Source organism: Ovis canadensis, chromosome 4, assembly GCF_042477335.2.
Source record: "Ovis canadensis isolate MfBH-ARS-UI-01 breed Bighorn chromosome 4, ARS-UI_OviCan_v2, whole genome shotgun sequence".
Classification (NCBI taxonomy): Eukaryota; Metazoa; Chordata; class Mammalia; order Artiodactyla; family Bovidae; genus Ovis; species Ovis canadensis.
The window spans coordinates 21,805,909-21,833,107 of NC_091248.1; the positions used below are offsets into that span (position 1 = coordinate 21,805,909).

The following is a 27,199-nucleotide window of genomic DNA, read 5'->3' on the forward strand; positions in this document are numbered from 1 at the left end:
GAGTCCAGATATTTGGTTTAAGAGAAGAAAGGAAACCAGGTCCATCTAGGCATTGCAGACACCCTACGCAATGATGCTTTTGTGTCGGGTGGGGAGGTCTCAGGACATTTGATGGAATAGTGAGTAAGGAAGGCCTTTCTAAAGTCACTACACTATCAGGAGAGCTTCCCTGGTGGCTCAGACGGTAAAGAATCTGCCTGCAATGCAGGAGGCATGGGTTCAGTCCCTGGGTTGGGAAGATCCCCTGAAGAAGGGATTGGCAACCCACTGCAGTATTCTTGCCTGAAGAATTCCATGGACAGAGGCTACAGTCCATGAGGTAGCAAAGAGTCAGAACCAACTCAGCAACTAACACACACCCTGGGGACAACTGAACAGAAAACACTTATAAACATGCTCACATGGTCATTTTCTTAAAACTCAATTTAAATTAAGATTTTTGTTTATTTTTTTTCCTGTAAATTAGAATAGCCGTATCTGTTTCTTGATTTTAGCCAATAGACCTGTGCCCTTTACTCACTGCCTCTTGAGATTTTCTTTGAGATGAGTTCCAACCAGTTTTCCACATAAATTTCTCTCCATTCTCCTCAACAGACTGGACAGTGTGCCTCTCACTGTAACAGGGGTAACCTACTTCTGTGTGTCATTGTATTGCTCACTCATAGTTAGAAGAGCCTCGTGATATCTCAGTTTTTAACATCCAGCTTTCAAAACTCAAATAAAAATACAAGAAATCTGAAGTCACCCTGCTTTGAAATTCTGGGAAATTTCTCCCCTGAAGTGCAGTTCCAGCTCCGTTGTTGGACTGTCACTGATTGCGACCAATGGAAAATGAATGGGAGGGTCACCCTGGAAACCATGTCATGACACCTTTCCAAGAAGCACCCAATCAAGGAAACCTAAGAGTCATTTAGTTGGAAAGTTCATGTAGTTACCAAAAACGACGATTTTTCAGATGGGAGTGAACTTTTTTTTTTTTAATTGGAGTATAAATCCTTTACAATACTGTGTTAGTCTCTGCTGAACAAGGAAGAGAATCAGCTATATGTGTACCCCACTCTCTTGGACCTCCCCCCGACCATTCCCCTCATCCCACCCACCTAGCTCATCACAGAGCACCAAGGGAAGCAATCGACACATCAACAGATCGACAGAGAAAGATGTGTGTGGCGTGTGTGTGTATATACACACACACGTATATATACACACAGTAGTGTCAGCCATAAAAAGGGACAGAATCGGACTTCTGCAGAGATGTGGATGGACCTAGAGTCTGTCATACAGAGTGAAGTAGGTCAAAGAGAGAAAAGCAAATATCATATATTAATATATAGATATAGAATCCAGAGAAATGGTCCAGATGAACTTATCTTCTGGGCAGGAATAGAGACGCAGACGTACAGAATGGACATGCGGAAGGGGAGGCAGGGGAAGGGGAGGGTTGGGTGAGTTGGGAGAATAGGTGAACTCACTTCTGTTCCTTGAGGTTTAGGCTGATTAAAAAATCAAAAACACCGAGGAAACCTACCAGGCAGCCACAGGACTCTTGGACGCCCCAGTGAGAGGAGGGGTCAGGGTGCCAGCAGGAAGAATTCTCCCTGACAAAATGAAGGAGAAGGTGGAATGATACTCAGATCACAGAGCTGCTGTGTCTCCATGACAGCATCCCCCAGACCCGAGCACAGCTCACGAGAGCATTATCTCCCCGTGATGCAGAAGGCAGAGTGCTCACATTTGTTTTCACAGCTCGAGCTGTTAATCTGAGGACAATGCTTTATTACAATCGCATTATTTCCACTATATTAAATGATGCTCTCCATCTGTTCGTGCACTGAATGTGCCACTGAGGCTCCCGGGGGGGCTGTCGTGAACCTCAGGGCTCCTGGTGGCCAAACCAGGTACCCTCAGCACCAGCGCTGCTGCTGCTACTGCTAAGTTGCTTCAGTCATGATTGACTCTTAGTGACCCCATAGATGGCAGCCCACCAGGCCCCCCTGTCCCTGGGATTCTCCAGGCAAGAACACTGGAGTGGGTTGCCATTTCTTTCTCCAGTGCATGAAAGTGAAAAGTGAAAGTGAAGTCGCTCAATCATGTCCGACTCTTGGCGACCCCATGGGCTGCAGCCCACCAGGCTCCTCAGTCCATGGGATTCTCCAGGCAAGAGTGCTGGAGTGGGGGGCCATTGCCTTCTCTGCCGCACCAGTGCAGCAATTCCTAAACACAGGCAGTTGCTAACTTCTTTTCATTGTGTGACATCATAACTGATCATCATTTAAAGAAAAGCAACTAGTATTAAATTTCTGTTATGAAGAATGGTGGTGCCACAGAAACTGCTATGAAACCAACTTACTGGAGAGTTTCAGAACCTCTGTATTCCAAAGCTCCCTATCACTGTTCTCCTTGTTAGTCCTCTTGTTTTGATTTTTTTCAGCAATGTTTACAAATTGAAATCTGCTTTAGTACTAATAATTGTTATTTACTCACAAATTGGGAGAGAAAGGAGGAAATTAACCTTTACTGAACTACAGGCACCTGGCTAGATGTTTTCACCACAAACATCTGCAACCTCACTTCTAGGAAGAAGGACTGGGGTTCTCAGAAGCCAGGGGCTCACCCGACATCACTCTGGAAGTTAGTCTCACGTGCTCTTTGCTCCAGGCGGTGTGGCTCTAGTGTTAGAACATCAAGGTGAAAAACATCCAGGCCAATGAAAGGAAACCTGCCATTTCCGTTAACCAGGTCAGGAAAATACAATTTCCATGTAAATTTCTGCAATATCAAAAATCACTTCAAGGCTTCCCTGGTGTGACTTTCTCAGTCGACCAGCCTATGGAGACTCCTGTTTTGAGCCTTGAAAGTGATCAGGGAGACAGCATCCAAGGCAGTGATGTGCTTAATCAGACTGCTTGCTGTATCTGATAATCACTCGGGAAAAAATGACTCCGTTTACACTCCTGAAGCTTGCAGCCTTCCTTGCTTCCACTGCTGGTCTTCGATGACCGTTCGCAAGTATTTACAACATAATGCATTTCTTCAAAATGTCCTCTTTGTCTCTTCCAAATCCTCCACTGGCTTTTCTCTTAGCTTCCAGTTTAGAGAGTGAAAGTGAAGTCACTCAGTCGTGTCCGACTCTGCGATCCCATGGACTGTAGTCTACTAGGCTTCTCTGTCCATAGAATTTTCCAGGCAAGAGTACTGGAGTGGGTTGCCATTTCCTTCTCCAGGGGATCTTCCTGACCCAGGGATCGAACCCAGGTCTCCTGCATTGCAGGCAGACGCTTTACTCTCTGAGCCAGAGAGTACAGAGATGTACCTTGGAGCTGTACAGGGGCCAGCAAAAGCATTCACCAGGTTCTAGATGTGGGAGCCTCCCAGCCTCCAGGAAGTCCTGGGAAGCTGTGCTCGGAGAGGGCACAGGAGATTCGCATCCCTCCAACGTCAGGACCCCAGGGTTGTGTGTGGAGCACCAGCCAGGCTTCACAGGACACATGAGCAGTGATGTCATCCTAAGGGGGTGTCTGACATGGTCCCTCTGTCTGTTGCATCTGGCGAGGCTGGACTGAATGGGTCTGCTTGACGCAGGCCTGCCTGCCTGCAGTTTTCAACATCCAGATGTGCACTTTGCATCTCAGTGCCAGAGAGAGGTTCTCAGGACCTACTCTCAGGAGGGAAGGTTCTGACACAAACTTGCCTGAAGGAACAAAAGTCTCGGCACAGTGACACCCTGTGGTCTGAGGTGACACTTGCTCTCGTGAGAGACGTGGGCGCACAGTGATGCTAAAAGAGCAGAGGGAGGTGAGTCACGCCCACATCACTCAAGAGCGTCCTCAGCAGAGCTGGGATGTGGGCTCTCGTGGCCCCACCCAGAATCTGGGTCTCCCCCAGCTTTCCTGGGTGCTCGATACGTGCATTCTGGATGTGCTTTAGATTCCTGACCTCAGCTTCCATTGCCCCAGGTCCTCTGCAGCCTGGAAGCTGTCACAGCGATGCCAGGAGTGAGGACCAGGCCTCGTGAGCCTGGGAGTATGGAACCTTGAACATGACTGCTCCTGCTGCTGCCGTCCAACCATGGAAACCAACCTGACCCATCTTCCCACCTGGATTTGAATGTGCAATAGAACTAGAAGATTTGCTCAGTGCCTGATAGTGTTCTATACAGAACACGATCTAGAACCAGTGGGGAAAGTATTTTACTTGAGCTACAGTAGGGACACCATGGCTGGAGTGTCACCAGACATGAGCCTTGTGGCATTAACCTCAGTGATGAAATCTACCCATCTGCTTCTAAAATTTAAATTAGGCATCATCTACTACAATAGGAAAACAGATAGTTCATTTCACATTTATACCACAATAGTTCTTTCTGGGGACTTTTACTGCCTTCTGCCTTGGTTCAGATGGTAAAGAATCTGCTTGCAATTCAGGAGCCCTGGGTTCAATCCCTGAGTTGGGAAGATCCCTTGGAGAAGGGAATGGCAACACTCTCCAATATTCCATGGACAGAAGAGCCTGGTGAGCTTCAGTCCATGGGGTCATCAACAGATGGACATGACTGAATGACTATCACTTTCTTCACTTTTCTGCCTGAGAAGAAGTAAGAGCTTCTCCCTCAGCAGAAGCTCAGAGTCTGAGCAGAAAAACAGTCAATACACAGAATCTCATCTACTGTTTTAAAATGTGTCTGCTAATTCATAATCAAATGATGGCTAAAGTCTGCCCACAATGGAAAATGTAGACACTGAATTCAATACTGTTTTACATTTATAGAAGGAAAATTATTTGTTTTAAATAAAACCTTTTGTTTCAACCTGGGACTTCAGTAAATAAGACTTAATCATGAGGCATGGACAGAAATTATTACTGATGTAAGTATGCAAAGTGCCTCCTTGTATAAGGCGCCCTCCTCCAGCTTTTGGTCATGCTGACCAAGGAAGAGCATAGAAATGGTTAACAGGAAGGCGTTAAGGGACCAGGCGGCTTTCACAGAGAAAAAACAAGAAGCAGAAGCAGAGCCAGGAAGTCAGAGGAAAGGCTGAGGAGGGAACAGTGAGGGTCTGCAGGCCATGGGGCAGGGGCAGAGCTCGGGGGTAGGGGTGAGGCAGGAGGGTCTGGGGCTCCTGATTCCTGGCAACAGTTCATGAGGGTAAAACTGACGTCTGAACAGAATTTGGAACATGGTCTCCTGCCTTAGCACTGATGCTACCTTTTTTCCCCTCTCTTGAAAGGCCAGATAAATGTCTTTTTCTTTTCTGCCAACTGTTCTTTCTTCTTTGTTGCCAGGTTGGGCCCAGACTAAACCCTGCAGGGCCCCAGATTATATTTCAGTTTCTCAAAGGTAGACAGTTTTTACATCCTGCATGTTTCTTTAGACGGAAGGGAAATAAAAGCATCACCATGGAAGCTTTTATTTAGTTAAATTAATTATTTCCCTTTCAAGAGAAGACTAAAGTGAAACAACATGATTAACTTTCTATTAATTCTTCCTCACTGAGACCAGTAATAGTTCTTCAGCCTCATGTTCATTACCAACATCAATAATGCACAAGACGAGTCATCACAAATTAGGAAAACATGCACTGATATGGCATTATTGTCTGGATTTTAGTATTTATTACTGAAAAACATACACTTTAGTACTTAATACATCATTAAGGTTTTTTATCACTTCCCCATTTGTAAATTCCTAAGTCTTCCATCAATCCTGGTTCCTACAACAGCATGATCCTCAATAAGTAACAGTCAAACAAAGTGAGAGAGAAGACTGTTTATGAAGAAAGGCGTGCTTTATCAAGGTCTCATCTCTATATTATTAATATCATTTTCAAATCTTAGAAAAAAGTTTTCAAAGTAATTCACCCCCACACTGATGTTATTGACTTTTTAACTCTCTTTAGTTAAAAAAAAATTAATCTTTTCATAGGTACAAGTTTACCCTAAAAAGTAAATAATAAATATTAATAATAACTATTTCATATTTAATTGTTACTTTATTCTTTTTGCAGTTTTATTCTTTGGAGGTTTTAGTAAGTTAACTGAATGCTATTCATTATTGACTTTACTAATTGATTTTTGCAATGATATGAAGCCTGTATTCACCAGGGAAGGGAAGGGAGAATGATGGAGCTTCTCTTAGGTTCTTTTATCAACAGACAGCATCAGGCATGCTCTGACCTTGCCCTCTCACCCGGCTACTGTTCTCCCTGTAGTGAGAACAGGTGCCAGGAGATCCTGCCAGCCTGTGGGTCGCCAGCTCGAGCCTGCACGTCTGCAAAGGATGTCAGGTACTTACAGGTCTGGGTATAAGTCAGCACAGGGCGGATCTTGATCCCCAAACTTCCGCAAGAGCACCTGGGAGAGCTCCAGGCCATCGTTCTCACTGCTGCTTATCGTGAGACAAAGAACAGGGGGGAGGTCAGTACTCGGCCGGGAGTTCTCAGGACATTCTGCCTCAGAGCGAGCCCCAGGCCCACCAGGCCAGGCACATGTTCCCAGGAGTGCAGTTAGAGCTCATCGTTCACCTTGTTTATGGTGAAGTCAACCAGGATGAAGAGTCATCGTAAAAGCACAATTTTGCCACCACAGATAAACCCATTTTACATATTTGCATTCGACTGCATCATTTTTCTCATCTTTTCACTTAAGATTAAAATATTACTAACTCTAACATTTCTGCATGCTTTTTTAAAAATTAACTTTAAAGGCTGCATAACATTACATCACATTAGCATATTAAAGTATATACAACTATTCTCTCAATGCCGGAGCTCTGGTTTGCTGTGAATATTTGCTCTACTACATAGCCCAGCAACAAAACTTCTTATATTTGGTCTTCTGTGTGTTTCTCTATAGGCTTCCCTGATAGCTCAGTTGGTAAAGAATCTACCTGCAATGCAAGAGATTCAGGTTAAATTTCTGGATTGGGAAGATCCCCTGGAGAAGGGATAGGCTACCCACTCCAGTATTCTTGGGCTTCCCTTGTGGCTCAGCTGTAAAGAATCAGCCTGCAATGCAGGAGACCTAAGTTCGATCCTTGGGTTGGGAAGATCCCCTGGAGAAGGGAAAGGCCACCCACTCCAGTATTCTGGCCTAGAGAATGCCATGGACTGTATAGTCCATGGGGGGGTCTCAAAGAGTCAGACATGACTGAGTGTTTCTATACAGGCTTTCTGGGTGGCAATAGTGGTAAAGAATCTGTCTGTCAACACAGGAGTCACAGGAGATGTGGGTTCGATCCTTGGGTGGGAAAGATCTGTATTCTTGCCTGGAGAATCCCATGGACAGGAGCTTGGCAGGCTGCAGTCAAGGAGTCACAAAGAGTCAGACATGAATATGTAAACTATACTGAATATTTTCTTGATAAGAAGCCCTAGGTATGCTTTAAGCACACAGTGAATTATAATCTCTATTTTACTGGCATGAATCTCAGAAGTTAATTAACAGTTCAAGCAGCATCCATGAGAACCAAGTCTGCCAAGATGGAATCTCCTTATTGAAGACACCATCAAAGATAAGACACCCTATTCTTCTAGTCTGGGGAAGATGTGGAAAAACACTTTACAGTAAATTTTATACATCAGTTTTAAAAAACATCTTTACTTGAGAAAATGCAGAGGAAACAGTATTTTCAGTTCAGTTCAGTTCAGTTCAGTCGCTCAGTCATGTCCGATTCTTTGCGACCCCATGAATTGCAGCACGCCAGGCCTCCCTGTCCATCACCAACTCCCAGAGTTCACTCAAACTCAAGTCCATTGAGTCGGTGATGCCATCCAGCCACCTCATCCTCTGTCGTCCCCTTCTCCTCCTGCCCCCAATCCCTCCTAGCATCAGAGTCTTTTCCAATGAGTCAACTCTTCGCATGAGGTGGCCAAAGTACTGGAGTTTCAGCTTCAACATCAGTCCTTCCAAAGAACACCCAGGACTGATCTCCTTTAGGATAGACTAGATGGATCTCCTTGCAGTCCAGGGGACTCTCAACAGTCTTCTCCAACACCGCAGTTCAAAAGCATCAATTCTTTGGCACTCAGCTTTCTTCACAGTCCAACTCTCACATCCATACATGACCACAGGAAAAACCATAGCCCTGACTAACAGTAATTTGAAGTGAAGTGAAGTGAAGTGGCTCAGTCATGTCCAACTCTCTGCGACCCCATGAACTGTAGCCTACCAGGCTCTTCCCTCCATGGGATTCTCCAGGCAAAAGTACTGGAGTGGGTTGCCATTTCCTTCTCCAGGGGATCTTCCCGACCCAGGGATCGAACCCAGGTCTCCTGCATTCCAGGCAAACGCTTAACCTCTGAGCCACCAGGGAAGCCCAACAGTATTTTACACCTGTCTAAATTAGGCTGATTAGGAGCGGGGCTTCCCAGGATTAGTCACAACCATGCACATGCGTGCTGTCGCTCAGTCGTGTCTTACTCCTGCCACCCCGTGGACTGTAGCCCGCCAGGCTCCTCTGTCCATGGGATTCTCCAGGCAAGAATACTGGAGTGGGTTGCCATTTCCTCCTCCAGGGGATCTTCCCCACCCAGGGACTGAACCCGGGTCTGCAGCCTTGCAGGCAGATTCTTTACACCTGAGCCATCTGTGAACAAATTGTGATCTTGCTGATATGCTGAAATCATAGACCTAATCCTTCATCTCCACCCAGTTATCTTACTTCTCTCAACTGGATCTTCCTGGACCTCTTACCTTTGAGAAAGGACAATTTTAATGGAAAAGAAATAACAACTCATTACACCAAATAAGTCATATATTTCTGCTGAGGACAACTTTACTTTCAGACCTAAGCTGGAATGCAAATACTGCTACAGCATCCAAAATCAAAACGAATAATTATTTACAGGAAAACGCCACCTTCCTCACTACATGAAATATAACCATGAGTTTAAAATATCCAGGTGGTTTACAACTGGCCTAATCTGATTCCCTACAGCCATGGCCAGAACTCTGCAGTGATGAAAGATGCTGAAATTTATGGCAAAGCTACATCTCATAAGTAGGCAGTGTGACCTCTGTATAAATAGTCTTCAAGTTTCTGACAAATGAGAAAACACTTTTAGAAGGAAAGGGACATATTTTCCAAGGAAATGTGGCTCGTAAAATGAAAACATTATTTGTGGCATCTGTGGAAATACTCTGAATTGCTCCCTTTTGACCCATTAATCCAAGAACAAATATGAAAGTTTGAAATTTTTTTCCTGAAAAAAAATATTGATCCACGAAGTTGTTTACTAGGGATAATTATTAAAAGCAAGATTCAAAGTTATGTCTTACTTTTACCACTTTTTTGCTTAGGTCTAAAGGTCACTTAAAAAACTAGCTTTACATTATCGATTTTGCCATTAAATTCAAATGCTTGTTCTTCGTGCATGCATGCATGCTAAGTCGCCTCAGTCGTGTTCAACTCTTTGCGATCCTATGGGCTGTATCCCACCAGATTCCTCTGACCATGGGATTCTCCATGCAAGAATACTGCAGTGGGTTGCCATGCCTTTCTTTAGGGATCTTCCCTACCCAGGGATCAAGCCCGTGGCCTGTTCTTTAACTCCTTTTTTTTGTTATCTTCAAACTCATACCTGTATTTAGCGCACTGCTAGAGGCATGGGGAGCCTGTCCTTACCAGACTGCAGGAATTGGAAACAGTGCAGACTGGGACTCTACATGGGCACTGCTTCCTCTCCATGTCAGCGCGTCTCAAAACTTCACGTGCAGCAGCACGGCCCAGGGGCTTGCTTGAGCTAATGTGGATTACTACACATCATCCCAAAGGTCTTCGTGTTGTTAGCAGGAGTCCCCAGGTGTAGCTCTTGGTGATCAAACCAAATCAAGAAACGAGGGGCTTCTGGGTGGAAGTGACCTGCACACAACTCTCCCCACTCTGCTTGCTGTCCAGTGCCCCGCTGCCCCGACCCAGCCCTGGAATCTGACAGGCATCAGCTCCAGGGGATCCTGGGCTCCGCGGGCACTTCCTCAGGCAGAGCTATCTCAGGGCCAGGTGGCACAGGGATGGCATTTGAAGAACAGTTGCAAAGCACCCAGGGCAAGGAAGAGAATGGGCCAGTCCTCCAGAGGCTGGCCCTCAGAGACCTGCTGACTACAACCTCCCTGGTCTCTTGGCCCCAAAGAGGAGAGGAAAAGCCGAATCGGAGGGCAGATGCCTTCCTCCTCCTGAGCCAGGGAGCGTGGAGGGCGCAGAGGAGGAAACCGCCGCGGCTTGGGACCCTCTGCACCACCAGAGCATCTCAGAACAAACATGGCCCCAGGGCCCCAGCAGCCAGAGAAACCCAAACAGCAAAGACACTCAATGAATCTAAGGTTGATACAGCTAGAACCAGTTTACGTGGTTACGTTTCCTATCATACATATTTCACCACAACAAAAACAAAGTCACTGAATGAACAGACACCCTGAACCAAACTAAATAAATGAAGTAACAGTGACTGAGACTCACACGCCTGCACAGGGCTTTCTTTCTGAAACCAAGAAATAGGGTTTTGAGGAAATTTCTGAGCATGAAAGGGTATGATTAACTTATGCACCAGGATGCCAGACCTCACCTCTAGTAAACCAGCACATGGGGTCACCCCACTAGGGCATCCGGGATCCCGAGCAGGCAGCCAGGGTGATGGAGAGCCCTCAGCAGCGCAGCTGTGCCCACTGAAGCGGGCAGAGGCTCTCCCCTCGCCCACAGCAAACGTAAAAGACAAGAACTCAGACAAGGAACGAACGTTTCCAGCAAAATTAATGATCTCCAGCAGGATCTTAGCTTTCCCCCCATATTTAGGTACACCCCTACTCTACTGAAACAAAAAGCAACAACCTGCAAAGTTGTTCTTTTCTGTTTAGTCTGAAATTAAAGACAAGTAGAAGAGAAATATGTAATCTCTGATGGGTCCCCATCTGTAAATATGAGAAAATGAGCATCAAATATGTAGGCTCCTCTGTTTCATAATTCATGCAACATGAGAAATATCTTTGCTCTCACTTGAAAGACGTACTCTTAGAAATGGAAGAAAATATTAAAAGATCTCTAACTCTCAGACTCAAAATAATTTTGGAGTGCATTACTTTTATGAAAGATTAATACTGTGAGAGCTGGAAGAAATGCTCACAAACAACAAAAATACATAATTACCGAATTAATAACACAGCAGAGAACCTGAATTGGTACTGGCAGCCAACTGGAAGCATTTCAGTGCCATGAGCCCCATGAAGAGAAATGCCCACCTGCTTGAGAAGAAAAGGTTAAGATGGGGCAGAGGAGAGGGAAAAACACTGAGAGTGGAGATTAATTGTATGTGATGCTTGATCTATTCAACATGCAAAGTACAATGCAGAACAACCACAAAGCGACTGAGAATGTTCAGTCTTAAGAGAAACCTAACAGCTGCCTAACAGAAACAGTAGCAAGTCACGGAGTCAAAAGTGATAGAGAGCCCTTGGGAGAAATAAGCTTCCTCTCTCCCACGAACGTGGGGACTTTAGCCTGTTCTATTCACGGGATTGGGGACAGGAGGAGAAGGGGACGACCGAGGATGAGATGGCTGCATGGCATCACTGACTCGATGCACACGAGTCTGAGTGAACTCCGGGAGTTGGTGATGGACAGGGAGGCCTGGCGTGCTGCGATTCATGGGGTCGCAAAGAGTCAGACACGACTGAGCGACTGAACTGAGCTGAACTGAACTGATTCACATGTGTGTGACCACCAAGAATGGTATCTTCCATACAGTAGGTGCATAATAGGGCTCCTGCCTGCAGTGCAGGAGACATAAGTTCGATCTCTAGGTTTGGAAGATTCCCCTGGAGGAAGGCATACCCACTCCAGTGTTCTTGCCTGCAGAATTCCATGAACAGAGGAGGCAGTTGGGTTACAGTCCAGGGGGTCACAGAGAGGTGGACGCAACTGAAGCGACTGAGCATGCACACACAGATGCATAATAAATACTTGCCAAGTAAAGGAAACAGAAGTGTTATGGGACTGCAAGTTAGTGCACATTTGTAAGGATGGTGGTGGCTGGTGGTGGTGGTGGTGATGGTGGCTGAGTGGCTAAGCTATGTCCCATTCTGCAACCCCATGGACTGCAGCCCACCAGGCTCCTCTAGCCATGGAATTCTCCAGGCAAGAATACTGGAGTGGGTTGCCATATCCTGCTCCAGAGGATCTTCCCAGTCCAGGGATTGAACCCATGTTTCCTGCACCAGCAGGTGGATTCTTTACCATTGAGCCACCAGGGATAATTTGGTAATATCTTCCCTGAAATTATTGATGCTATCCTGGAAAAACTTGTGACAGAAATGTATGGTAAAGGAAAAAATGTACAGTTGCACAAATCCAAAGTATTCCTACACCACTGTCCATAGTAGGAAAGCTTACCTAAATAAATAAATCTATACATGTCCCCAGAGACTATTGACACAAACTAAGGCCCCTCCAGGCAACATTCTATAGCAAGTCCAAGGAACTGGCACCACTGTACAAAAATAGATCCACGGTGGAAAAGCAGAAGATGGATAGTGTTACAGTGTGAGCTCATCATTATAAAAATAAAAATGCATGCACGTGTGCTAAGGAACTTCAATCTTGTCCGACTCTCTGCAACACTAAGGACTGCAGACTGCCAGGCTCCTCTGTCCATGGGATTCTGCAATCAAGAAGGGGAGAGTGGGTTGCCATTTTCTCCTCCAGGGGATCTTCCAGACCCAGGGATCAAACCAATGTCTCCTGTGTCTCCTGCAATGGAGGCAAGTTCTTTACCACTAGCACCACCTGGGAAGCGCAAAAGTAAAAATGCCTGGATTGAAAAATATTTTATGTAACAAGGGGTAGATGACACAACAACAGGTTTGCAGTAGGTAGGGCTAGTAGGAACACATATGATTTACTTTTAAATTTAGGCTACTCTGTATCTTATAGTACTTGCTTCAAAAAACATATTTGTAACTGAAAAGCTCAACATAGTTACAGGGTTATAGAGCTTATAACTTAGACGGTTAAAAAGTTATAGCTTATAATGGATATAACAGTTCAGTCACTCAGTTGTGTCCGACTCTTTGCTACCCTATGGACTGAAGCATGCCAGGTTTCCCTGTCCATCACCAACTCCCAGAGCTTGCTCAAACTCATGGTTCATTGAGTCGGTGATGCCATCCAACCATCTCATCCTCTGTCGCCCCCTTTTCCTCCTGCCCTCAATCTTTCCCAGCATCAGGGTCTTTTCCAAGGAGTAAGTTCTTTGTATCAGGTGGCCAAAGTATTGGAGCTTCAGCATCAGTCCATCCAGTGAATATTTAGGACTGATTTCCTTTAGGATTGACTGGTTTGTTCTCCTTGCAGTCCAAGGGACTCTCAAGAGTCTTCTCCAACACAATAGTTCAAAAGCATCAATTCTTCAGCACTCAGCTTTCTTTATAGTCTAACTCTCACATCCATACATGACTACTAGAAAAACCATAGCTTTGACTAGATGGACCTTTGTTGGCAAAGTTGTTTCTGCTTTTTAATATGCTGTCTAGGTTGGTCATAGCTTTTATTCCAAGGAGCAAGCATCTTTTAATTTCATTGCTGCAGTCACTATCTGCAAGTGATTTTGGAGCCCCAAAAAATAGTCTGTCACTGTTTCCATTGTTTCCCCATCTATCTGCCATGGAGTGATGGGACCGGATGCCATGATCTTAGTTTTTTAAATGTTGAGCTTTAAGCCAGCTTTTTCACTCTCCTCTTTCACTTTCATTAAGAGGCTCTTTAGTTGTTCTTCACTTTCTGCCATTAGGGTGGTTTCATCTGTGTATCTGAGGTTATATATTTCACCCGGCAGTCTTGATTCCAGCTTGTGCTTCATCCAGCCTGGCATTTCACATGATGTGCTCTGCATATAAGTTAAATAAGCAGGGTGACAATATACAGCCTTGACATACTCTTTTCCCAATTTGGAACCAGTTTGTTGTTCCATGTCCGGTTCTAACTGATGCTTCTTGACCTGCATACAGATTTCTCAAGAGGCAGGTCAGGTGGTCTGGTATTCCCATCTCTCTCAGAATTTTCCACAGTTTGTTGTGACCCACACAGAAAAGGCTTTGATGTAGTCAATAAAGCAGAAATAGATGTTTGTCTGGAACTCTCTTGCTTTTTCTATGATCAAACGGATGTTGGCAATTTGATCTCTGGTTCCTCCGCCTTTTCTAAACACAGCTTGAGAGGGAGAGGGTGGGATGATTTGGGAGAATGGCATTGAAACATGTATACTATCATGTAAGAAACAAATCGCCAGTCTAGGTTCAATACAGGATACAGGATGCTTGGGGCTGGTGCACTGGGATGACCCAGAGAGATGCTATGGGGAGGGAGGTGAGGGGGGTTCAGGATTGGGAACTCATGTACACCCGTGGCAGATTCATGTCAGTGTATGGCAAAACCAATACAGTATTGTAAAGTAAAATAAAAAAATAAAGATAAATAATAATAAACACAGCTAGAACATCTGGAAGTTCATGATTCATGTACTGTTGAAGCCTGGCTTGGAGAGTTTTGACCATTACTTTACTAGCATGTGAGATGAGTGCAATTGTGCAATAGTTTGAACATTTTTTGGCAGTGCCTTTCTTTGGGATTAGAATGAAAACTGACCTTTTCCAGTCCTGTGGCCACTGCTGAGTTGGCCAAATTTGCTGGCATATTGAGTACAGCACTTTCACAGCATTATCTTTTAGGATTTGAAATTGCTCAACTGAAATTCCATCACCTCCACTAGCTTTGTTGGTAGTGATGCTTCCTAAGGCCCACTTGACTTCACATTCCACGATGTCTAGCTCTGGGTGAGCGATCACACCATAGTGGTTATTTGGGACGTGAAGCTCTTTTTTGTACAGTTCTTCTGTGTATTCCTGCCATTTCTTCTTAATATCTTCTGCGTCTGTTAGGTCCATACCATTTCTGTCCTTTATTGTGCCCATATTTGCATGAAATGTTCCCTCAGTATCTCTAATTTTCTTGAAGAGCTCTCTAGTTTTTCCCATTTGATTGTTTTCCTCTATTTCTTTGCACTGATCACTGAGGAAGGCTCAGTAGGGTATAAGCTCCTCCTATACCCCCGAGGAGTGTGACAGAAATCTGAACATTTGGCCAGAGAAGGCGTTATTGGACATTCGTCTTACACCTTTAAAGCACAGCGTAAACGAGAGATGAGAGAAGGCAAATAAAGTACACGGCCAGAGAGGAGGACCCCACTCGCAAAGGACCAGTCAGAACAGCCACAGAGTTCTTCACACAGGCAGGCAGCGGAGAGGGCTTTCTGCTGGTTACACCCAGACTCCATGGGGGAGGTAAATACCAGTAACCATGGGAGACAGAAACAAACTGAATAGTTCACTCTCAGCTTTGCCTTTGGGGCCTGTATCTGTTTAAATCTCATTCCAAAACTGACGCAAAGGTCAGCAGGCATGCAGAGCTGAGCTCATGGAGCTCAGTATTTTCATCAAGGGATGCATCTGACAAAATCAAAGTAACCCGACCTCCTGGCTGCCCGCGCGGTGCACAGCCCAATGAAGATGTAGGCTCAGCGGGGGCCCAGCGCCCCGAGCCCTGGTCTCCACTCCGACGGGATGGGCTTTGCCTCCCGAGCCCTGGTCTCCACTCCGACGGGACAGGCTTTGCCTCCCAGAAGGAGGACGGGCCAGTCTCAGTGCTCAGTGTAAAGACACCATGGCAGATGCCCAGCAACAATGCTCTGAACGCAATCTGGCAGAGCCAGCCCGCCCAGGACAAGGGTTTCAGGGGTCAGGGACACCTCTCGGGTCCCTAGTTCCACCGTTCTATGAGTGAAACAGCACCCCTCGAAGCTCTGAGAAATTCCTATGTAAACATATCTGGTGGCAACACTTGAACTGGCCTGAACATGCTGGCAGAAATAGGGCTTAATCTGACTTGGAGCTGTGCCTGGACCCATCCTGTTTAGAGAGAAAAATCCAGACATTTCTCCGTAGAGGGGCGTGCGCAGTTGAGGGCCGGTGTCTGGAAGCAGCCTTGAAGTATGAAATATGCAATCCATATACTCTACTAAGGGCTGGCCGGGTGGCGCTGGTAGTAAAGAACCCTCCTGCAGGAGATGTAAGAGATGAGAGTTTGATCCCTGGGTCGGGAAGATCCTCTGGAGAAGCAAATGGCAACCCACTCCAGTATTCTTGCCTGGAGAATTCCATGGACAGAGGAACCTGGTGGGCTACAGTCCACGGGACCGCAAAGAGTCAGACACGACTGAGTGACTTAGCACGCACATACTCTTCTAAAGTCATAACCATCCTGGACCAGAAACAGCCCTCCCAGTCCTGTGGGCCTGGGGGGGCTGTGTTCCCGACTCTCTGCACATCAGAAGTCATGGCCCTTTCCACTGAGGGGACTCGGCTACCCGGGGGGTGTGGGAGTGGGCAGGACCCCCAGGGACAGAGAGGTTGGACCAGGTCTGCCTCGTGTGCCCTTAGCATCTATCACAGGACAGACTCCAAAAAGGCAAAACTATTCAGCACTCATCCTCAAGTACACAGACCTCCAAAATGATAATAATTTGTGTATATTTGAAATTCTTCCAGAATCAGAGCTACCGCTACTCATAACCTGTCCGGAGGTAATTTGGAAGCACAAGGGGGAAAAACAAGGGAAGGTTCTTACCTGAAGAAGTAGGTTTCTGCCTTGTCGTAATGACCCAGTGTCAGTTTGAGGGGAGGGTAGTTGATGGCCAAAGGCTGGACCATGAACAAGGCCATTGCCAAGGCCACGAAGAGCACGGGCAGCAGCAGGTCAGAGACGGTGCCCTTCCAGGCCCGGCCAGCGTGGAGAAGCCGCTTCCGCAGGAGGGCAGCTGTCTGCGCCAGGAGAAGGGGGCCGCCCCGCATCAGGGGGGTGCCAGCAGGTGTGCAGTCTGCAAGGAGAGGAAGATGGGGCAGGTCTCAGTCCTGGGATTCCTGCGGCGTCCCTGACAGCCCCCACCCCGCTCTCATCCTGCAGGCCCCTGCACCAACAGTCTCGAGTGTACCCTAAGTCAGGACACCCTGGGAAGTTTCACACACAGGGCATCTCACAACATCAAACACAAGGACAGACATCGTGGTAGCCTCCCTTGGCTCCTGCAGCTGAAGGGGGATGGGCAGATGGGAAAGGACAGGGAGAAAGGTTTCTTGTTTATTCCCACAGATTAAAACAAAGCCTGTGATATGACCTTCAATTCTAAGCCACCAACGGAGGGTTGGGGGTGGCAGAGATGGCGCCGCCCAAATGAGACCTCATCTCCAGGCTCCTTGCCTTTGTCCTCACGAGTCCCCACCTCTGCCACTGTTACATCTCATTTTGGATCCAGGCAGCACACACCTGCCTCCCCCAAGGTCCCCATGAAGCCCACACCTGCATCCCCTGCCCATCCCAGACATCCCAGGTGAGGAGGAGCCTGGGGCAACCTCTGGGGCAGCAGGGGGTCCCAGCCTCTAATTCGGCCCCACATAGACTGTCAGTCTCAGCAGTCCGGGCCTCCCTTCCTGACATGGCAGATCTGAAAATGGCCCTCCATGAACCAAGGGGCAAAATGCAGACCCAGGAAGTACAGTGTGAGCTGGCGCCCTGGCTCGGTCCTTCCGCCAGGCTCCCTCCTAGGCTGGGCATCTGGGTCCACACCCCACAGTGAACCTGCCTCCATTCCCACAAGTGATGCCAGTGGCTGCGTCCTGCAATGAGGACACCAGGCAGAGCAAACTGAGGCACCCAAGGACCACTGTCTCCAGCTATGTCTAGAGGGCGACGTGGCTCAAACCACCGGCCAGGCCCATGGGCCCCCAGTGAGTCCTCCTAAGGCCCAGTACTAGAAATGTGGATTTCTGAAAGAACAGATATGGGAGCTCCCTGGTGGCCTAGTGGTTAGGATTCTGGGCTTGCACCGCTGGCAGCCTTAGTTCAATCCCTGGTCGGGAAGCTGAGGTCCACAAGCCATGCAGAATGGCCAAAAACACAAAATAAAAGAACATATATGGTAAATTGATCATGCTGCTAAGTCGCTTTAGTCGTGTCTGACTCTGTGCGACCCCACAGACGGCAGCCCACCAGGCTCTTCTGTCCCTGGGATTCTCCAGGCAAGAACACTGGAGTGGGTTGCCATTTCCTTCTCCAATGCATGAAAGTGAAAAGTGAAAGTGAAGTCGCTCAGTCGTGTCCGACTCCTAGGGACCCCATGGACTGCAGCCCACCAGGCTCCTCTATCCATGGGATTTTCCAGGCAAGAGTACTGGAGTGGGGTGCCACTGCCTTCTTGAAACTGATCATACTGCTTATTAATACAAACATCAAATTGCTATATAGTTAATAAAAGAGCAATGAATAAGCTTAAAGTCCCAGAGAAAATATTTCTACAGAAACTACCATTTGAAAGATAAATGATTGCTAATGGCACTGAGAACAGAAGTGCAAAGGCACGCGGGTGGACGTGTGGAACACACTTTGGGAAAATCCCGCATCTGCAGGTCCTCAGTGAGCACCAGGGCGTGGCAGGCTCCGGTGATCTGATTTCTGGCCTCAAAAAAAGCCATAAAGTAGGGACTGAGATACAAGTATGAGCAATCCAACACAACGTAAACACAACAAAACAATGCACGCGGAGCCCAGGTGGGGCTGAAAGGGTTGGTGCCAAAGACACAGTCTTGGGAGGTTTAAGGGGAAAGTGCAGAAGCAGAATCTTTAAGACTCCAGAGATGTCTGAAAGAAAATGTGGATGTTTAAAGATGAACATGACACACTAACCCTCATGGTATATTCTGTGTGAGATGCAGAGTATATGTGGCCAGTGGCAGAGGTGGAGCTTAAAGATTAATACGCAAAGCAGAAATAGAGGCACGTGGACGTCCCCAGTGGCCCAGTGGTTACAGAATCCACCCACCAATGCAGGGGACACAGGTGTGACTCCTATTCAGGGAAGACTCCACGTGCAACAGGGCAGCTAGGTCTGTGCACCACAACTCCTGAAGCGGGGCTGGAGAGCCCACACACTGCAGCCACTGAGGCCCATGTGCCTAGAGCCTGCGCTCTGCAACAAGAGACGCCGCTGCAGTGAGAAGTCCACGCGCTGCCACCGGGGGAAGCCCATGCACGGCAGTGAAGACCCAGCGCGGGCAAAAATTAATTAATTCAAAACCTGAGTATTGTTCTAAAAAGAAGAGAAATAGAGACAGACGTAAAGAACAAATATATGGAGACCAAGTGGGGCCCAGGGAGCGGGATGACTTGGGAGACTGGGATTGATATATATATACACCACTATGTATACAGTAGGTAACTAATGAGGACCTGCTGTACAGCACAAGGAACTCCACTCAGTGCTCTGCGGTGACCTCAATGGGAAGGAAATCCAAAAACAGGGCTATATGTATACACATGGCTGATTCACGTTGCTGTACGGCACAAATTGACACAGTAATGTAAAACAAATATACTCCAAGGAGATAAATAAATCTTAAATATAAAATAAAGATGGACACTGACTCATGGAGCTCTTTACCAGCCACTTGAAGGATTACAGATCTTTACTGGACTGAAGGTCCCATGACAGGATACACATTATGATATAAAGTAATATTTTACTATAAAACAAGGAGCACTCTCTAACAAGGGTGGGCACTGTGTGGTGAAAACGGCGGTTAATACTTTCAACTATATATCAGATTCTCTAGGGGAACTTTTTGAAGACTGCTGATTCCCAGGTCCACCTCCAACAGAATCAGATCTTCAGACTCACAGATTAAAAAGACTCAAATTTAAACAGAGAAAAACTTCCCAGAGGCTCCTGATATTCAGCTGGGTTTATGAATGGCTGATATAATGCACAACCAATGAGGATTCACATGTAACTCATGAAGCAGTTATTAAATGAGCAGATGGAAAGATTCTAGTGCTAGAAAAAGGTGTATTATTAAGCTAAATATGATCCTTTCTCACATAAATACAGATGTGAACATAAAATACCCCCTTCCCAATCATTTTAGGAGATTCTGGTGTGGAATAATACTGATGCTGGGCATTATATGTGCAGATCTATTAGGATAATTATGTGAATTATCTAGCTCAAGCTGAAATAACTGAGATGTTGCCAGTTGCCAAACCCCTAGATTTCCAAAACGATTGCTGAGATAATTGCTGCATGTTCACAGCCTTGGGCTCAGGAGCTCTTTCTCTGCCAGAACAGAATGCCTCATTCTTTCAATTCAAACCGGAAGTCACTGGTGGACCCTGGCTCTTGGTCTCTGCCACACCTCTGGACACTGTCCACTGGAAGTCACACCCCTTGGGCCAGCCTCTAAGCAGCATCCTTTGAGTGTATGTTTGGCCACCACAGCTGCTTCCATTCTGTGCATCTTCTCACATACACGTACCTTCTCACACACATGCACCGCAGGCCGTGACTGCAAACACCTGTTCACGTCACAAACAGTCTGTCTATGCAGCAGATGCTACAAAATGGAAAGAGGATGTGACTACCTGGGTGTTGGATTTCCCTGGTGATGGAGGAGCAGGACCCAAGTCAAAGAATGGCCCTGTGCCCTTTGGCCATCACTGTGGGGTGGGTACAGCCTCATCTTTTAATCCATGTAAATTAGGATTTGCATCCAATCTCAGCCAACAAGCTGTGTAACTTCTGGAAACCTACCTAACCTCTCTGAATGCCATTTCCCTCAGTTGTAAAATACAGACTTGTAGTATTTTCCCTTAAGATAGTAAGGATTATTATTACCACACTTATTAAACTACCAATAGTAGTAAATGCTCATCAGACAGACCCAATAAGTCTGCGGGGAAAGGTGTTTCTTATAATAAGAAAAATGAATTTCCCCCAGCTTCCCATAATCATTAATTGTACATAAATGGAAAAAATAAAGGGCTAAGATACGAGGCTAAGATAGCTGATGTCATGAATCAACACCAATCAAATTATCATGGCTAAACTCATAAAAGTATTCATATGAATAATTTAACAGACAAAGCTGAAATACTGGGCCAAACTGCTATGAATTGTCTCATTTGACTTATGAGTCCAATTATATTCAAGGACTCCCATTACACCCATAAGTATTCACCCTCATTTACCCTGACCATCATATTGCTTAGGTAGGATGTACAAAGGTTTTTTTTTTTTCTTTTTTGGGGGGGGGTCAGATGGCTTTGATTGTTGAAACATTAATGCCTACTAAGAAATAACTTAAAAGGTCAAGGACTCTGCATATACCCCAGAGTGTGATCTCCATATCACCAAGTGGCATCCAAATATTCTCAAAGAATTTAAAATAAAACATTATAAACGTAATGCCTTTAAATCAATTTCCTAAAAATGAGTACTCCAAAAGAAAATCAGGCTAACAGCATATCTGAATATGCAGGTCATTAAAAATACCACAAAATAGCAAAAATATGCTTACTGGGAAATCAGCTATTTTCATGGAAGAAAATTTGTCTGGAAAATAAAAAGAAAATTTATCTGGAAAATAAATGTTCAGATGATCAACATGGTAAGGATTAAAAACAATGTGAATCCCTACTGTCACTGAGTGTTTTAGGAAATGGGCCTTAGCAGCAGCAGTGCTGGGAGAACAGACCTGACTAGCCTTTCTGGGGAAAACAAATATGAGCTCCCTCTGATCAGCTTAATTCCAATCCAAGAGTGGAATTAGTGAAAAAAGCAAGAGAAATTCATCAAACAGAGCAAACAAGGTGGTTTGTTACATCCTATAGAAGACAGTAGCAAGAAGCTGGAAACAAATGTCGACACACAGGGATGAACTGGACAACTTATAATACAACCATGCAGTGGAGAAAAATGCATTACAACATAACACCTGGGGAATAAGTTACTACTGTTTTGTGTATACACCTTAGTGAAAAGTTGTCTTTTATGAATTGCTACACTCTATACATGATTTGAATTTGACCAAGTGATTTTTTTTTAGATTCGAAAAGCTGAAGTGTTATGTATATTTTCAGTCTACTTACTAAAGATTTATAATGCTTTGTGCAGCAAGATCAAGCTACTTCAATTTCTTCTTCATAATTTCTGGGTTTTAAACAGTGAATATTTATGCATCCTGTAAGCTTACAATCCACGGGGTCTCAAGAGTTGGACATGACTTAGAGATGAAACCACTACGAATCAATAATTATCTTGTAAAGACTGTATATTTATCTGGGAAATGAGGTATGATTTTATGAAACAGAAACAGTATCTTTCTTTATTCACTGAGTTAGAGATTTTTACCATTGAAGTGAATCTTAAATGTAGCAATTCAAACCTTTCACTTATTTATAAACAGACCCAGTTCAAGAGAAATTGTGAACAAAAGTTAAATTTGGGAGAACAAAGCATGGACTTTATGATGTATAAGTGCTTTGCTAGACCCTTAGGTTGTCTCTTTGACTAGAGTGCTCAAAGCTTTTAGTCCTGTAATAGAGTCAAATGTAACAAAACATGACAATTAACCAAGACCAACACAGCGTACTCTGTTCAACAGTGGGTCAGACTTCCCTGAAGAGCTGTCACTGCCAGAAGTTCAAGGAGTGAAAAATGTTCTCTGATGGGTATGGAGGGGTGCCGGATGTAGGAGAGGACCTCCAGGGAGGAGAAACGAATTCTGAGACAGAAACATGGTAAGCTGGGTATTACGGATGTGGCCAGCCCTCCCTATCTGCCTCAGATCAAAAATATTCAAGAAAAAATGTTCCAGAACATTCCAAAAAGCAAAACTCAGATTTGTCACACACTGATAACTATATCACTGCAGATGGTGATTGCAGCCATGAAATTAAAAGACGCTTACTCCTTGGAAGGAAAGTTATGACCAACCTAGACAGCATATTCAAAAGCAGAGACATTACTTTGCCAACAAAGGTCCGTCTAGTCAAGGCTACAGTTTTTCCAGTGGTCATGTATGGATGTGAGAGTTGGACTGTGAAGAAAGCTGAGCACCAAAGAATTGATGCCTTTGAACTGTGGTGTTGGAGGAGACTCTGAGTGCCCCTTGGACTGCAAGGAGATCCAACCAGTCCATTCTGAAGGAGATCAGTCCTGGGTGTTCTTTGGAAGGAATGATGCTAAAGCTGAAACTCCAGTACTTTGGCCACCTCATGCAAAGGGATGACTCATTGGAAAAGACCCTGACACTGGGAGGGATTGGGGGCAGGAGGAGAAAGGGATGACGGAGGATGAGATGGCTGGATGGCATCACTGACTCGATGGATGTGAGTCTGAGTGAACTCTGGGAGTTGGTGATAGACAGGGAGGCCTGGCGTGCTGCAATTCATGGGGTCGCAAAGAGTCGGACACGACTGAGAGACTGAACTGAACTGAACTGAACCGATAACTAGACAGGATTTACATTTGTATCGGGTATTAGAAGTAACCTGTAAGCATGCGTGCTCAGTCACTCAGTCGTGTCCAACTCTCTGCGACCCCACTGACTGTAGCCCACCAGGCTTCTCTGTCCGTGGGATTTCCCAGGTGAGAATACTGGAGTGGGTCACCATTCCCATCTCCAGAGGACCTTCCTGACCCAGGGATCAAACCTGCATCTCCTGCATTGGCAGGCGGATTCTTTATTGCTAGACCACCTGGGAAGCCCTGGAAGTAATCTAGAGGTGATTTTAAAATATACGAGGGTGCGCATAGATTATATGCAAGTACCATTTTACAGAAGGAGCTTGAGCCTCTGGGGATTCTGCTGTCCAGGGAGTCTGGGAACCATGCCCACCCCTTGGACACGGAGGGACAACTATGTTTTCTACTGCACCCTGGTCATGACCTGGAATTTCAAAATTATTAGCAGACAGTACAAAGCTTACACCATTTCATCTGTTCTCACCAGTCCAAAACCTAGAATCAGCGAGCTGTATGGAAAACTAACAGTGCTGGATGGTTCCTGGGGGTGGGGGTGGGGGTGGGATATGCTTTCAGTTAACCCGGTGGATAACTGTGGATGGGCATTAACATTGAAAACATGTCACAGGGACACAGCATCGGGCCCCAGAAACCCCGGCCTCACGTGGACACACTGACCTTTGGGCAGGGGTTGTCCCACCAGTGACCCTGTTCAGAACACAAAAGATGCAGGTGGGGTGGTTCCCAATCTCTGTTCTGGTAAAGACTATAACTGTATGACATTTATGCAAATTCTGACTGAATTATGAACAAGAATTCATACCATTAAAAGAAGAAAACAAACAAAATAAAATATCCTCCAATTAAGAAAGGAAGGAAAGTGGGCAACAGGGGTGGGAAAGAGAGAAAAAGAGGAAAAGAGGAAATTGAAAAGAGAATGAGGAAAAATCTAAAAGGAAGTTTTGTGACATATTATAGCTTATTAATATGACATAAAGCCCAAAATGCATTTACTTCTTAAATGTTAAACATGATAATATAAAAATATATAAAACATAAAACCATGCAAGTTACTGTAACTTTTGTTAACTATTCTTTTATAAAGCAAATGCAATATTATGTTGAATTCTTTAAAAAGCTAACAGAGTCTATTTTATCTAAATTGTTTTGAAAATAATTTCACAACTCTATTTTACCCAACTTTTATAGCATTTTACCTGTTCGTTTCTTATAATAACCATACTATTTTCTTAGACATGATTTTTCTTTAAAAAAAGAAAAAAGTAGGTGATAGAATAATTTTCTACATGACAAGCCACTGAACGCTCCAGTTTCTGTACAGGTATATATCCTTGATTTGGTTCTTTAAAAAGCACTATGACTGGTGAAAAGATGTTCAACGTCGTTAAATGTTCAGTTCAGTTGCTCAGTTGCGTCCAACTATTTGCGACCCCATGAATCGCAACACGCCAGGCCTCCCTGTCTATCACCATCTCCCGCAGTTCACTCAAACTCATGTCTATCGAGTCAGTGCTGCCATCCAGCCATCTCATCCTCTGTCATCCCCTTTTCCTCCTGCCCCCAATCCCTCCCAGCATCAGGATCTTTTCCAATGAGTCAGCTCTTCGCATGAGGTGGCCAAAGTACTGGAGTTTCAGCTTTAGCATCATTCCTTCCAAAGAATACCCAGGACTGATCTCCTTTAGAATGGACTCATTGGATCTCCTTGCAGTCCAAGGGACTCTCAAGAGTCTTCTCCAACACCAGAGTTCAAGAGCATCAATTCTTCGGCGCTCAGCTTTCTTCACAGTCCAACTCTCACATCCATACATGACCACAGGAAAAACCATAGCCTTGACTAGACGGACCTTGTTGGCAAAATAATGTCTCTGCTTTTGAATATGCTATCTAGGTTGGTTATAACTTTCCTTCCAAGGAGTAAGCGTCTTTTAATTTCATGGCTGCAATGTTAGAGAAACACAAATCAAAACTACAGTCACACCTGTTAGAATGGCCATCATCAAGAAGTCTACAAACAATAAATGCCAGAGAGCACGTGGAGAAAAGGGAACCCTGCTACAACTGCTTGTGGGAATGTAACTTGGTTCCCACACTATGGAGAACAGTACGGAGGTTCCTTTAAAAACTAAAAATAGAGCTACCATATGACCAGCAGTCCCACTCCTAGACACATATGCAGAGAAACACGTGGTTTGAAAGGCTTCATGCACACCAATAGTCACTACACTATTTACAATAGCCAGGACGTGAAAGCAAACTAAATGTCCATCAACAGAGGAATAAAGGTGTGGTACATATATACAATGGGATATTACTCAACCACAAAAAAGGATGAAACAATGCCAACTCCAGCAACACAGAGGGACCTAGAGATTGTCATACGAAGTGAAGTAAGTCAAACAAAGACAAGTACTGCACGAAGTCACTTACATGTGGAATCTAACATATGAAACAAATGAAGTTATTCACGAAACAGAAACAAACCCACAGACATAGAGATCAGACTTTTGGTTCCCAAGGGGTGGGGGGTGAGGGAGGGAAGGAGTGGGAGTCTGAGAACTGTGGATGCAAACTGTTACATGTAGGACTGGATGAACAACAAGGTTCTACTGTTCAGCATAGGGGACTGTATCCAATCTCCTGGGATAAACCATAATGGAAAAGAATATGAAAAAGAATGTATATATCTGTATAACTGAATCATCGTGCTGTATAGCAGAAACTTTCACAACACTGTAAATCAACTGTACTTTAATAAAATTTTTAAAAACCACCGTGACTGTAATAACCAAAAGGTTAAAGGAATCAAATTAGCATTTTACTTTGACATACGGTCACCCCTTATGCCTAGCCATATTTTTTTTTAATAATGTAAAGGTTGCCAAAATCCTTTTGTTTAAACCTACCTTGAAAAAACAGTGACTTGACCTTCAGAGCACCAGGGTGCATCCCAGCTCTGCCACGAGCTGCAAACATCACCTGGGCAAGTCACAAGCTCAGAATTTGCATTTTGTCTTAAAGTCAGATCCTCCGAAAGCATCTAAAGGGCCTCACTCTTGGGTTTTCAAACCTGAGCTCCCTCCAAAGTTCTAACACATGATTAGGAAAGAGGACTTGGGGACACTTTCCACTGCACCCCCATCTCAACCCCAGCCCTGGCCCTCATCTCAGGTTGGATGGGTGAAGGCGTGGCTGGACATTGACCAGATGCTGTATCCAGCGTCCCCATCTATTTGTAACTCACTGGGCTGTGGCCCCTCCACCACCCTCACCCCAGGCCCATCTCCCTACTTGGAAAACAACCTCTGTGCATTTCCCCAGGCCCCATACCCTCTTGGTTGTGAAAGTTATGCCCAGTGGGCCTCATGTAAAGCTGTCCTCAAGCCACCAGCGGTGGCTCCATGTCAATCTGGTTTTAATCAGCATAAACAACAACGCTGAAGCAGGTGTCAAAGCAACAACACGACTCTGTGGTGTTTAGAGACATAAATACAGCTGCCCACCCCCAAGGCAGCTGCAACCATCAGGAAGGAGCAAACAAGGTACCAGTTCAGGATGCCCGACTCAATCTCCACCCACTCCGGCAAGGGGGAGTGTGTGGAGGGGGGCGGGAAGCATCCAGGGCACATCTATCCTCAGCTTCCTGAGGACTGGCAGGCCCCTAAAGGTGCCCAGAGCTCTCCTGTCTGATTTACCCGAGTTGGTCCCATGACTTTTGAGGCAATGACTACACTTCAGAGAAGTAAAACACATTCTCTGTCAAATATTTCACAAGAAGATGAGACTCC

General features: G+C 45.4%; 1 protein-coding gene across 1 annotated transcript in view; it reads right to left on the bottom strand.

Annotated features, from left to right (window-relative positions):
- Nucleotides 1-27,199, bottom strand: part of ABCA13 (ATP binding cassette subfamily A member 13) — a 396,112-nt gene that overhangs the window by 157,440 nt on the left and 211,473 nt on the right. Inside the window, exons 44-46 of the mRNA XM_069587332.1 lie at nucleotides 16,664-16,913; nucleotides 6,290-6,379; nucleotides 1,529-1,598 (exon numbers count right to left, since the gene is read on the bottom strand). Coding sequence (XP_069443433.1) covers nucleotides 1,529-1,598; nucleotides 6,290-6,379; nucleotides 16,664-16,913 — 410 coding nt within the window. The remainder of the gene's footprint in view (nucleotides 1-1,528; nucleotides 1,599-6,289; nucleotides 6,380-16,663; nucleotides 16,914-27,199) is intronic.